General features: G+C 37.2%; 1 protein-coding gene across 4 annotated transcripts; it reads left to right on the top strand.

The window, feature by feature from the left end:
- The first annotated feature begins 1,999 nt into the window (after window positions 1-1,999).
- LOC113280539 (two-component response regulator ARR14-like) lies at window positions 2,000-10,598 on the top strand. Of its 4 annotated transcripts, XM_026529159.1 has the most exons (13): window positions 2,000-2,123; window positions 2,751-2,916; window positions 3,774-4,305; window positions 5,281-5,948; window positions 6,157-7,206; window positions 7,306-7,651; window positions 8,057-8,147; window positions 8,241-8,393; window positions 8,487-8,831; window positions 8,961-9,037; window positions 9,181-9,811; window positions 9,951-10,132; window positions 10,295-10,598. In XM_026529159.1, exons 8-13 carry the CDS (start codon window positions 8,327-8,329, stop codon window positions 10,307-10,309), a joined length of 1,317 nt encoding a protein of 438 aa, XP_026384944.1. In that variant the 5' UTR covers window positions 2,000-2,123; window positions 2,751-2,916; window positions 3,774-4,305; window positions 5,281-5,948; window positions 6,157-7,206; window positions 7,306-7,651; window positions 8,057-8,147; window positions 8,241-8,326; the 3' UTR covers window positions 10,310-10,598. The 4 variants fall into 4 exon arrangements, with proteins under 4 accessions (XP_026384944.1, XP_026384949.1, XP_026384954.1 ...); XM_026529164.1 differs by lacking the exon at window positions 3,774-4,305 and having other exon boundaries at window positions 2,018-2,123; XM_026529169.1 differs by lacking the exons at window positions 3,774-4,305; window positions 5,281-5,948 and having other exon boundaries at window positions 2,018-2,123.
- Window positions 10,599-11,007: the final 409 nt, after the last annotated feature.

The raw sequence follows: 11,007 nt of genomic DNA, 5'->3' as shown, positions 1-11,007 counted from the left end.
TTACAACACCTACTTCAGAAATTCAGATAACAGCCAACCCCATGATAACTACATGGGAAGAACATATAAAAATGTAACAGACAATAAAGTCTGGCAATCACATTCATAATAATCGTCACACATACTACAATACCAACCACAAACTATGAAATAACAAAATTCTAGCATCAAAAGAAAGCTAACAACAGTTAAAATATCCGAAACAAGGACCCTGAAAATCAATGTACCTCTATGTCATACGAGAAGGTGACAAAACATTAAGGTAACAAACGAAGCTCTTCCCGAGCTCGGTCCAACGCAACCTTAACTGTATCCATCCTGTGGAGTGCAGAAAGCACCCGAAAGAATGTCATCAAGCGCTGAGCTTTGTAATAGCAATAATAAACAAAAAACAAAGGAGGAAACAAGAGGCCCTCGTCTCGAGCCTCATCCATCATGCGTTCAGAATTAACCATAAGAGCGTCCCAATGATCATGACGGGACCCAAGATGGTTGAAGACAATGGGAAGAACTCGAGAAAACTGGTCAAGACGAACAATTTCCAAAATCAAGCGAGTACGAGACATTGCTAATGAAAGAAAGAGAAACTATACCAAAACAAGATAACCAAACCCTTTTATAGGAAAGAAAAGATATGAAGGAAATTAATTACAGTCATTAATGAGTCTAATCATGGCTAATGAAACTAAGAAGAAGATAATAAGCTGGCAACTCCAACAGAGCCCTGCGATTAAGTATCACGGCATCGGGCAATAACTTGATCCACCTCCTCCAGAAAAGCACGCGCCTCATCCAAAGAACGACGTGCTGCCACACATTCAACATCTACCTCAAGGAAAAGCTGATGAGTACGCTCCAACAACTCTGGAGAAACCTTCGCCTGAAGTTCCGCAGGTTTCCGACTGTTTCACCCACTGGGCGCAAAGCCGAGTTCGCACAGCCTGACGATGGGCCAATAGACACTCCACCTCCTCTCGGACCAATTACAGACGACACATCTCCTTCGAAGAACTACTTCTAATTACCAAGACTAGTGTTGTTCCAAGAAATACCGAATGCCAATCCGGATGACGTGCCATGATAAAATCAGAGTGAGCAACAAAAAAAAAGCGGGGAGGAGAGATGGCAACAATGGAGGTAAAAGATCAATACTAGAAGGAAATTTATACCGGAATTTACTACGGAGAGAACATGAGGCAAGCAAAAGGGAGGTCAAGTCAATAACAAGAAATGGACACGTGGAAGATATGCGACCCCCTACCATAGATACTTACAAATTGGGACCGTTTCCCAATACCATCATCAAATACAATGTACCGCAAAATAAAAACACGAATCAGGCAGACCAAAATACATACTAAGAGGTTTGAGGACTGGACCCAAGGAACACAGATCGCAAGCGAGCATTCGGCTAACTGACAAGGGGCTCCGCCGAGGATCAGGTCTGAGGTAAAGACATCCAAAAGAAGACCAACCGATAAAATATCACGGTTAGCAGTTACCTATCAAACTCGGTGTCGGACAATCATCTCGGAGGAAATAAGAAGGAAGAAAGGAGTAAGAGCAAAAGGGGCTCCAGTCAATGAATATCCAGACCCGAAACTGTGACCAAGAAAGGGCTTCAAGAAGACAAGAAAACATATTGGATTGATAATTCTGAAAACGCACTCTTACACGAACTATGACCGATTGCCAAGCCAGCAATAGATTCGGCTAGAGCCGAAGATATGAGAATGGGGGCTCCGGGCAATGACCAACCGAAACCACCATTGACGATAATGTAACACATGTAGGCTGCCCGGCTAGTGGATGACTAAATAACCCAGCGTGCCGTATCGTGCCGTGACTGTATTGATGCTTCTCACGAAACACTAAAAAGAGAAAAAGAGAAAACAGTAGAAAACGCATTTGGCGGGGAGTTTTGAGAATTCATCTATTTTTTTTCGTTTCGGAAAACATAAAAAATGAAAACGTGATATCGTTTCGGATGTTTTTATCTTTTTTCTCTTGAAAAGGGTTCTTTCTCTGCAACAAGGTGATATCTCCAATCTCTCTTCCATAATCTAATCACACTCTCTTGCAATCTTTCTTTTTCTCTCATCTGGGGTATCAATTCTGAACAGGTGTGAAATTTTTCTTTGTTTTTGTGGATTTTTTTTTTATTTAGTGCGGAAAACAAGAATTTTCGGCAGAAGAATCAAATGGGGTTTATGGCTAAGTACTGCAAAACCTCTCATGTGGCAGAAGGATTGTTTTACGTTTCTTTGTTTAGCTGGAGATAGATTGTTTGTTGTTTAGTCAGTTAAGAGATCTGGGTAGTAGGGCAATGCATTGTATGTGTTACATTGAATGCTCCAATCAGGTGTTTATGGAAAGTTGTTGAAATGCTAGTTAAAAAATGTAGATAAGTAACTAGAAATTGATAAATTATAAATGAATTGAAATTTTTATCTAACACTGAATCTACTGCCTGCAACTTTTATGTACTGTGCTTGTACATCTTTTCGCAATGCTAGTTTAACCCCGTTAGCCTCAGTTGTTCCATATTCCATCCATCTCCATTGTCGTAAAATATTTAATTACTTGTAATATACTAATAGATAGTTAGTTCCAGTTGCACATTGTTACTCTTTGGTGTGTGTCTTCATACAATTCTGAACTTGTTCTCATAAATGACTTTTATTAATGGATAATAGTTGATTTATTTGTTTTCCCTTTGGTTGTGATTGATGTACATGTTGTTGCTACAGGATTCACATCTTTGATTTACTGGAGGTTTTGAGAAGGTCCTTCATATTTTCGATGTTAATCAGGTCCAAGATTAGTTGATAAATCTCCCGGATCTATTAGAATGGTAGCATGGCCTCATAGTGATCAAATAATATCAAGTTGATGCTTTGATATTGGAGGTGTGAGGTAGGCCTTTCTCATCAAGTTTCTATATATAGTTGGCCAGTAGTTGCATGCTTATTTTATCCACTTAACTTATTGCAGTTGAATATCCGTTAGCCTTTTGTAGAACTCGTAATACCGTTTTATCCAAATCATGGAATTAAACATGTCAAAAATATTCGTTACTGTAAAGACAGTCTCCAGTGAGCATATTAGATTTGCCTGATGCTTTTAATTTCGCTTTTAACACTAAATTGGTAAACCTAACATTTTAGTACTTTCTAGGTAGTGATATAAAGAATGGTTGTGAAAGAGAGATGCTGAGATGGAAGAGTGCAAAGAAATGTGGCGTGATTTTATAGAAAGTTGAGACCTTTGTTGTGTAAACGATAGTCAATTCATCTTGGTTTTACTTTTCCACTTAGAGTGTGGAAGTAAATTCCAGAACTTGGCCTTATTTTCACGGGTGTTTGGTTTCAGTGCTAGTATAGGCAACTTGTGAATCTGTGATGTGGATTGGTAATAGGATGTTCTAGCCAGATCTTATTTGGACTGAATTTTACCTCTAAGAACGTAGTCATGGTTATTGGCGCATATAGCTTAGATCTGGTTTGTGAACCTATACTGTTTTCCCCCTCCTATCTGGGTTGATTTCTCACCCATAACTCCATAAGGTAGTTTCGGCTGCATAAGAAAACTGCATCACAACTTAGTCATTCTTATCGACGTATATGGATTTGATAACAAATATCTTTCATAAATGTATAGAAATCTCTTGACATGAACTGCTTGATGTCATAGATGTTCTATGGGTACAGTTTTTCATAAATGGCTAGACTCTTACTCGTTTTGTCATTGCATTTTTTGTTGATATCTTGTAGGCGACTCTTCTAGGTTGTTCGGACACTTGCAAAAAGTCCAACATTTGCTAAGGATTGGGCAACTTCAGTTTGAAGCTGATCTGAAACTGTGAATAGGCTTTTCCTTTACACCTGGTTGTTACCAATCATTTTCTTTCTTACTGGATTTTCGACTATCCTGTAAGCACATATAATCAGTGCCACCTTGTAAAAGTGTTTTTGATGTGAATAAACTTTTTTCTTACTCGTTATCCTTTATATGTTCCATAACTTAATGATTTTAACCAGAAGTTATTGATTTTGAAAACAATGTATACCAAACACGTTTTTTAAAACAAAGAAAGAAAAAATGCTATTTCTGAAAATGCTTGAAAACAGTTTTTGAAACTCAAACCAAACAGTGTCTAAGTTTGTACTTTTTGAAGTGTTATTTCGGAGCTTCACTAGTGTTTGCACTTTGTTTATGTTTTATATATTTACAACGTTATTTAATTTGCTGTGCGGTTGTAAGGGAAGAAACAAAGCTCTGTATGAACCACCAGTGAACTCAGAGGTATGTACAGAGAGTTGTCAAGTAGATTTTAGTATACCTGAATGTGATAGAAAAGTAGCATAAATCTGTTGTTACTCAAGCATTTATCAGGGATTGGATGTTGCAAAATAAATTACAGAAACAGTTCTCAATCTATTTTTTTTTTCAATAGCTCACTCTCTCTCAAGACCAGCAGGATAAAATTTTGGATAAATTGAAATCTCATAAGACTCATATAGTGCTTTGCCTTCCCTTGATGGTGTTTGGAATTCCCAAGTTTGGTCTGAGGTTGATGCAGGTTATTTTGCGTTGTTCCGATTTATTGACTTCGTTCTGTTTATTTGACTTCTTCAATACACTGGCAAATTTACAAGTACTCAAGAACATGAAATTGATAGAGTTACTGTGGGGTAATTGTTCTAGAGGATTATGGCTTGCATATTGTTAAAAAGAATTCTGCAAGATTCTTTTTTCACCCTTTTCTATGTGAAAACTTATTTTTGCACCCTTTTCTGAGAGTTATTGAATTCATATCTACTAATTCAGTAGAGGCACTTAGGTGGAATATAAAGCTCTGATTCATTATGGTTTATGTTTAACCTGTTAGTACGAAGAATCTCATTCTCTCATGAACTATATACTGACCTCTGGCATACTTGTGCTGGTCCTCTTGTTAACTAATGCACCTTTCCCGAGAATTCCCATTGGAGTAGTTGGTCTGCTTGTGAACTATGACCCTGCATCTTTTGATACTGATTATAAGAAAAGTTCACAATTTGATTCATGTAATGCGAAGCAGTCTAAGAAAAGTTAGAGGCAATTCACTGCACTGTACTCTTCTCGTGCGTTAACTACACGTGCCTTGAACATAAAGTCTCCAACATCTTCAAAAGCTATGCATACCGGTTGAAGATTTGGTAGTATTGTAAAATGGGTATTATAAGCTCCATAATATTAATTTTCTTGATCTAGAGTAGTTTGGTTGTTCTTGTGTAGGTCAATGAAGACTCCTAGCAGCGAGGGAGTTGACGTGGAAGATGACACCAATGACAATGATAGAGATAAAAATTTCTTGGTAGAGTCCAAAACCGTCTACTCACGTTGGAGTGGGACCCATCCCCCCAAAATGCCACCCCAATGCTAATCTTGGGGTGGCGGGTCCCTCCCCAATGTGAGTAAACGGTTTCTCCAGTACCACAGTCTACCAAGAATGATCTAGATATAAACAGACTCTCGGCGTCAAGCTAGTCAAATATCAGAACCAAGCTTTATTGTCTGGTTTGGCATATTGCGTCGCATCACGCAGTATGATGCTTGTTACCAAGAATGTTCTCTCTAGCTATGTTTTTAAATACCCGGATATCACTGATGATCTGCCAGGTGTGACACTGTTTCTAGCTGCAAGATTTTATTCTTTGCGTGGCTGCAATATTATATTCAATAATATGAAGCTTTTGGTTTATTCCTTGACCTTGACGATCGTTAATCAGTTCCAAATTATAACTGTATTATAATTCTGCTACGTGGATGCAGAATATTGTCTCAGTGGTTACTGTTTCCACTGAGCTTTTTTGGTTTGATCTCCACAGAGTCACTTACTTAAAAATTGGTTAGGGCCTGGTTACCTGTGAATTTGTTGGATGCTTATGACAGGCCCTTATCAGGTTGATGCTCCTTTTGATCATGTCCATCCATTTAAAGCAATCTTTGCAAGATAGTAGATATTTGTCATTTTTGCTCGTTTTGTTTAATTTGGTTCAATTCGCTGCTTGGGTATTTCATTTAGTTTAATGTTCTTTAATTTGGTTTATGATCCTATACCCTAGCAGGATTTCTCCTTGACCATGGCCATAATTATCCTTGTTCTTGCAGTCTGAAGTACATTAAAAGTTGCTATGGTGACAATACTGGATAATGTTGCAAAGTTTTAACTGCTCTTGGTGAAATGCACCTTTCAAGAAGAGCCTCGACAGCAGAATCTGGGCCAATCTGTTCTTGATGGTATTTAAATAGAGCCGTATAAATTTGCACAAGTATCCTTACCATGTTACGGCAAGATTGCTGTGGTTTACCCTTTACTTCCCCCTGGTTACCTATGAATCATCATATGATCCGAATGAACTCTACGACCTCATCCTATATAGTCTTTCTTTAGCTATTAGATAGTACCCTAGAATAAAAAATGTCTCATTATGCAGTGTATCAAGGCAGTCCGACTTGAAGAGGCTTTCCCTCGCAGGTCATTTCAGCCATATCTGGTGGAGTTAAAGATGTCAAGTTTCATGCTGTGGGTTATACGTGTCGGATACATAATTATTACTTGATGGTGTCATATTCGGCAGCAACCTCTAGTTTTATTTTTGTTTCTGTAGGCAATATAAGTTGAATTGGGGGGATTTTATTTTTCACCACCTATCACATCTTCTTGTGATTTCTACAGTTACTTTTTGTCTTTTTCCTTTTCTCCAGCGGGCTTTAATGAGAGTCAGTATTGTAGAGAGTTTGAGCTGTTCTATCGACAACAAGAAGACAGGTACCTCTCAAAAGCTTGTGGAACCTTCTCCATGGGTCTTTGGGTTTGATAACCGCGACTTGTAGATAACTTTGTGTCATATTATACAGTTCTGGATTATGTATCCATCAACCTAGCTGTGCTTGTTGTACACAACCTGCAATGGATCATTTACATTACTGTTATACCAGTTAGCCCCACCATTTACGAGGATTAAATATTTTGGTTCTCATGTTGTGCATCAGAGTTGTTGAAATGGATTGGTTATTTTCCTTCTTCTTCCTCATCTTCTTCTTCTTTTTCTTGTGAGAAATCTGAAATGGACTACTCTTACCGATGAATAACTTTTACCAAGTCTATTGTTTGCAGTGCCTCTGAAATATTTATACTCCGGAAGGATTTCTTTCAAGGTGAGTGGAGAATGTCAATTTGTTAAAGCAGCTTGATTTTCTAATGAAAAGGGGAGCTATGAAGGAAGATCTCTACATGCTACTTTTCCCTGGTTGCAGATCAGTCTTCGCTTTCCAGTGAGAGAAAGCGAGAATGATGAAGAGAAATCTGTAAGTGGATTTGAGGCAGTCAATATATACATTCATTCTCCAGCTCCTTGTTGTACATAGGAAGCATAGAGAAGACACTCTACTTAACAATTTTCTCTGACAAGTCCCCTGAAGAGTGAAGATGAGACTGCAAGACAAGTGCTTGTGGGTTGTGGGCTTACTGAAATGATATAATTAGTACAACGAAAGTATGATAACTAAGACATACTTAAAAAGCTACCAGTAACAGCACAGCAGCAATAATACTCCCGAAGTGTTCCCGCTACAGTTTGCTCCAAAACTATGAAAAGCCAAGGTAATTAATTACATTGATTGGCACAGTATGAAATTAAGGGCTTATATAAGTGACCTAAACTGGAAGGTTTTGACATGCATAAGTTGTTTCTTTTTATTCTCGCAAAGAATAATTTTCAAAAACCCATGGAAGGAAATGTTTTTTCTTGCCTTATTTATTTTAGAAAAAGAAAAAATAAAGAGGTTTTAGGATTTTGTATAGAATTTGTTTCTCACTAACAGAATTTCTTCTCACTAACTTTTATGTGACCTCTTCTTCCTCTTCTAAAGCACAAAAAATTTAAAATCGCTAGATTTACTATTAAAACTTCATCAATGGTAATACTTCAAAATATTTAGTTGTGTATCTGTCTTTAAACATAGACTTTTTAGGGTTTAGATACTAATGGAGTTTATGAATGACAAGTTCCCTGAAGGGCTACGTGTTTTGGCGGTTGATGATAGCTCCCTTTGCTTAAAACTTCTTGAGGCTTTACTCAAAAAATGTCGTTATGAAGGTTTGCTTCATTACCTGTATATGATTTTTGATTTAGGGTTTTTTTTTTTGTTATTACAAAAGTGGTCCTAAATTACTATTTTGACTTTTACAGTAACTGCAACGCTATCTGCAAATGCTGCTCTTGGTTTATTAAGAAAGAACAAGAAAAACTTCGATATCGTTATAACAGATGTACAAATGGATGAAATGAACGGTTTTGAGCTATTGAAAACTATCGGTCTTGAAATGGACATACCAGTGATTAGTAAGTACAAAATTTCCGCAAATTCTTTTCATAATTATTACTTGCATTTGTATTGATTACCAGTTGCGTTATATGACGATTTATTATGTGTAGTGATGTCTACGAGTGGCGACTACGAAACGGTGATGAAAGGTATAGAGCATGGTGCATGTGATTATCTAGTGAAGCCACCGTCACTGAAAGAGATTCAAAATATATGGCAACATGTGGTTAGACTTAAGAAAAATAAATCTACTTTGAGTGATCCCGATACTGAAAAAAAAGGAACCGAAAGAAATTTAAAGAGGAGAAACAATAATCAAACAAAAAGTAATGAGGATGAAGATAGCAGCCATTCTTCCGATGAACTATTACCGAATCAGAAGAAAACAAGAATTTCTTGGGCAGACCCCGAGTTACATGCAAAGTTTGTTGAAGCGTTTTATAAGTTAGGAGATAGTAAGTATACTCGTAGTTCAACTCTTATATGTCATAGCTAGTTTTTTCAACCAATTGATTATACTCGTAGCTCAACCCTTATTCTTATTTTCATTGTCTCTGATACATTCTGGTTTTGTTGTTGAACAGAAGCTGTTCCGTCAAAAATTCTCGCAGAAATGAATGTCCAAGGACTCACTCGTGAGAAAGTTGCTAGTCATCTTCAGGTGAGTTATATCTTACAGCGTGTATATATGTACATTCACAGCTATTTATTAGACGACATTCTATACATTCGAAGGGTGTCGATATTAATTTCTAGTTCCTCTGATGTTCGGTCATTCTTACCTTATGGTCTTTCCATTTGTAGAAATATAGGAAGATAATGGAGAAACAGAGCAAAAAACCCAATAGCATCACCACATTCAATGGAATGAGTGGACGTCTACGGAATTCTACCTTTCCATCTCTTCTTAATCTCCAATTTCAAAATGGAAGGAATTACCTCTCTAGTTCTCAATCATATCATCGGGGAACAAATCAATTAAGTCATTATGGTGTCACTCCTAATCCCTCGAACCGTTCGTTTGTAAATCCACATCCACACTTTCTTCCTTCCACCCAACCATATACTTCCCAGTATTCCTCCACTCTTGGCACAATAAATCAAAACCCTCAAAAGATACAAGTTTCCGACTCAACAATGCACAATTTACATAACCAAACATATGCGAGTGGATTAAATGCTCAAACCTTTTCTTCAAGTTCTAAATTATTTGATCCTCATATGGTGAGTTCATCCAAGTTTCCAGATTACAATGCAAATATACATTCGGGAACAAGTAATTTTCAGTTTGGGGAAGCATCGAATGTGCTAGCTAATAACAACCTTTTTGATGATCTCACCTATTATTCCATGCTCGACCATGCAAGCTCTAGTAATTTGAACACAGTTTTTCAGAGTGATTATACATTTAACATGACTCACTCTACTCTTTCAGGTAAGTCATTCATCGATACTTAACACTTGCATCCATTTGCGTTTGTTGTAGTTACTAGCTTACAAGGGCGGCAACATTTCTTAATGTTGACGGTGTCCATGATGTAATTGAGTTGCATTGGTCATCGGTATTTTTTTAGGCTATGATGATGGAATGAGGAATATGGTTGCTCCGACCATACCAAGTACCAATGTGATGGAATCTCAAAGTGTTGACCAGATACCTTCGCTGGAAAATCCTCTAGCCTTTCTTGAGACAGATAGTGATCACCTTGGTAGTTATAGCTTCGCAGATGATGATCTTAGTGCAGCAATTAGACCGGTGAGATATCTATTCCCTTTATATATGACTCTATCGTGTTGAAGTATAAAATTAATTTTGTCTATTCTAAGTGGATCCAACGGTATCGTTCAAACCTAAAGATCCGTTGCATTATTGATAACAATAGAACTTATTCTAAAAGATTTAAGTTTGGGTTTGCAGTATCAACAGCAATAATGCAGTGCGGATTTCCAAAAATTCAGCAGCTACAAAGCTTTCTCAGAGTTAGATTAAGTTTTGTTAAGGTACATAATAAACCTGTCATCCCCACAATTCGATATCGCTTGTCGTGTTCAAATGGGCGAGGAAAATCTACGTTAAGTTGCACATTAATGTTTGACTTATTTCTCATATCTTATGTTGATGTTTGAGGTAATTCAGAATTACGAATTGTATTTAGACTTACTTGATAGACATGTTTAAACATTTGGAACCTAATTTTTGTTAATAAAATTTTAGATATTACAACTACAATATTTCTAGTTGAATTATTGCTTATCAATCAAGGTTACATAAAGAAGATGAGTTCAGTTTTTGAGAAGAGAGCATAACCGCCAGTACCTGGTTTAGGGAGTATAGGATCTACCCTGTGCAAAGATTGTCTGTGCATAGAGTGCACTCAACCCCAGTTTGAATTGTGAATCGAGTTTCAGGTGTTGACACTGTTTGTTCTTTTGAATTGCTTTTTCCATGTTGTTTAAGTACGAGTCTAAAAGCTAATGGAGATGTAAATCATCCAAAAATTCCTTATTCTAGAGGAATGCAGGAAAATATACCTGGGTATTTGTAGCTCATAATGTGTATTTTGCTGAGGTCGTCCCATATGGTGATCCAGATGAGCCACATTACAGGAAGAATGCGGTTGATATTTGATG

This window comes from Papaver somniferum, chromosome 1 (genome assembly GCF_003573695.1).
Source record: "Papaver somniferum cultivar HN1 chromosome 1, ASM357369v1, whole genome shotgun sequence".
Classification (NCBI taxonomy): Eukaryota; Viridiplantae; Streptophyta; class Magnoliopsida; order Ranunculales; family Papaveraceae; genus Papaver; species Papaver somniferum.
Note: the sequence above shows the minus strand (reverse complement) of the source record. Positions and strands in the feature narration are given on the sequence as shown.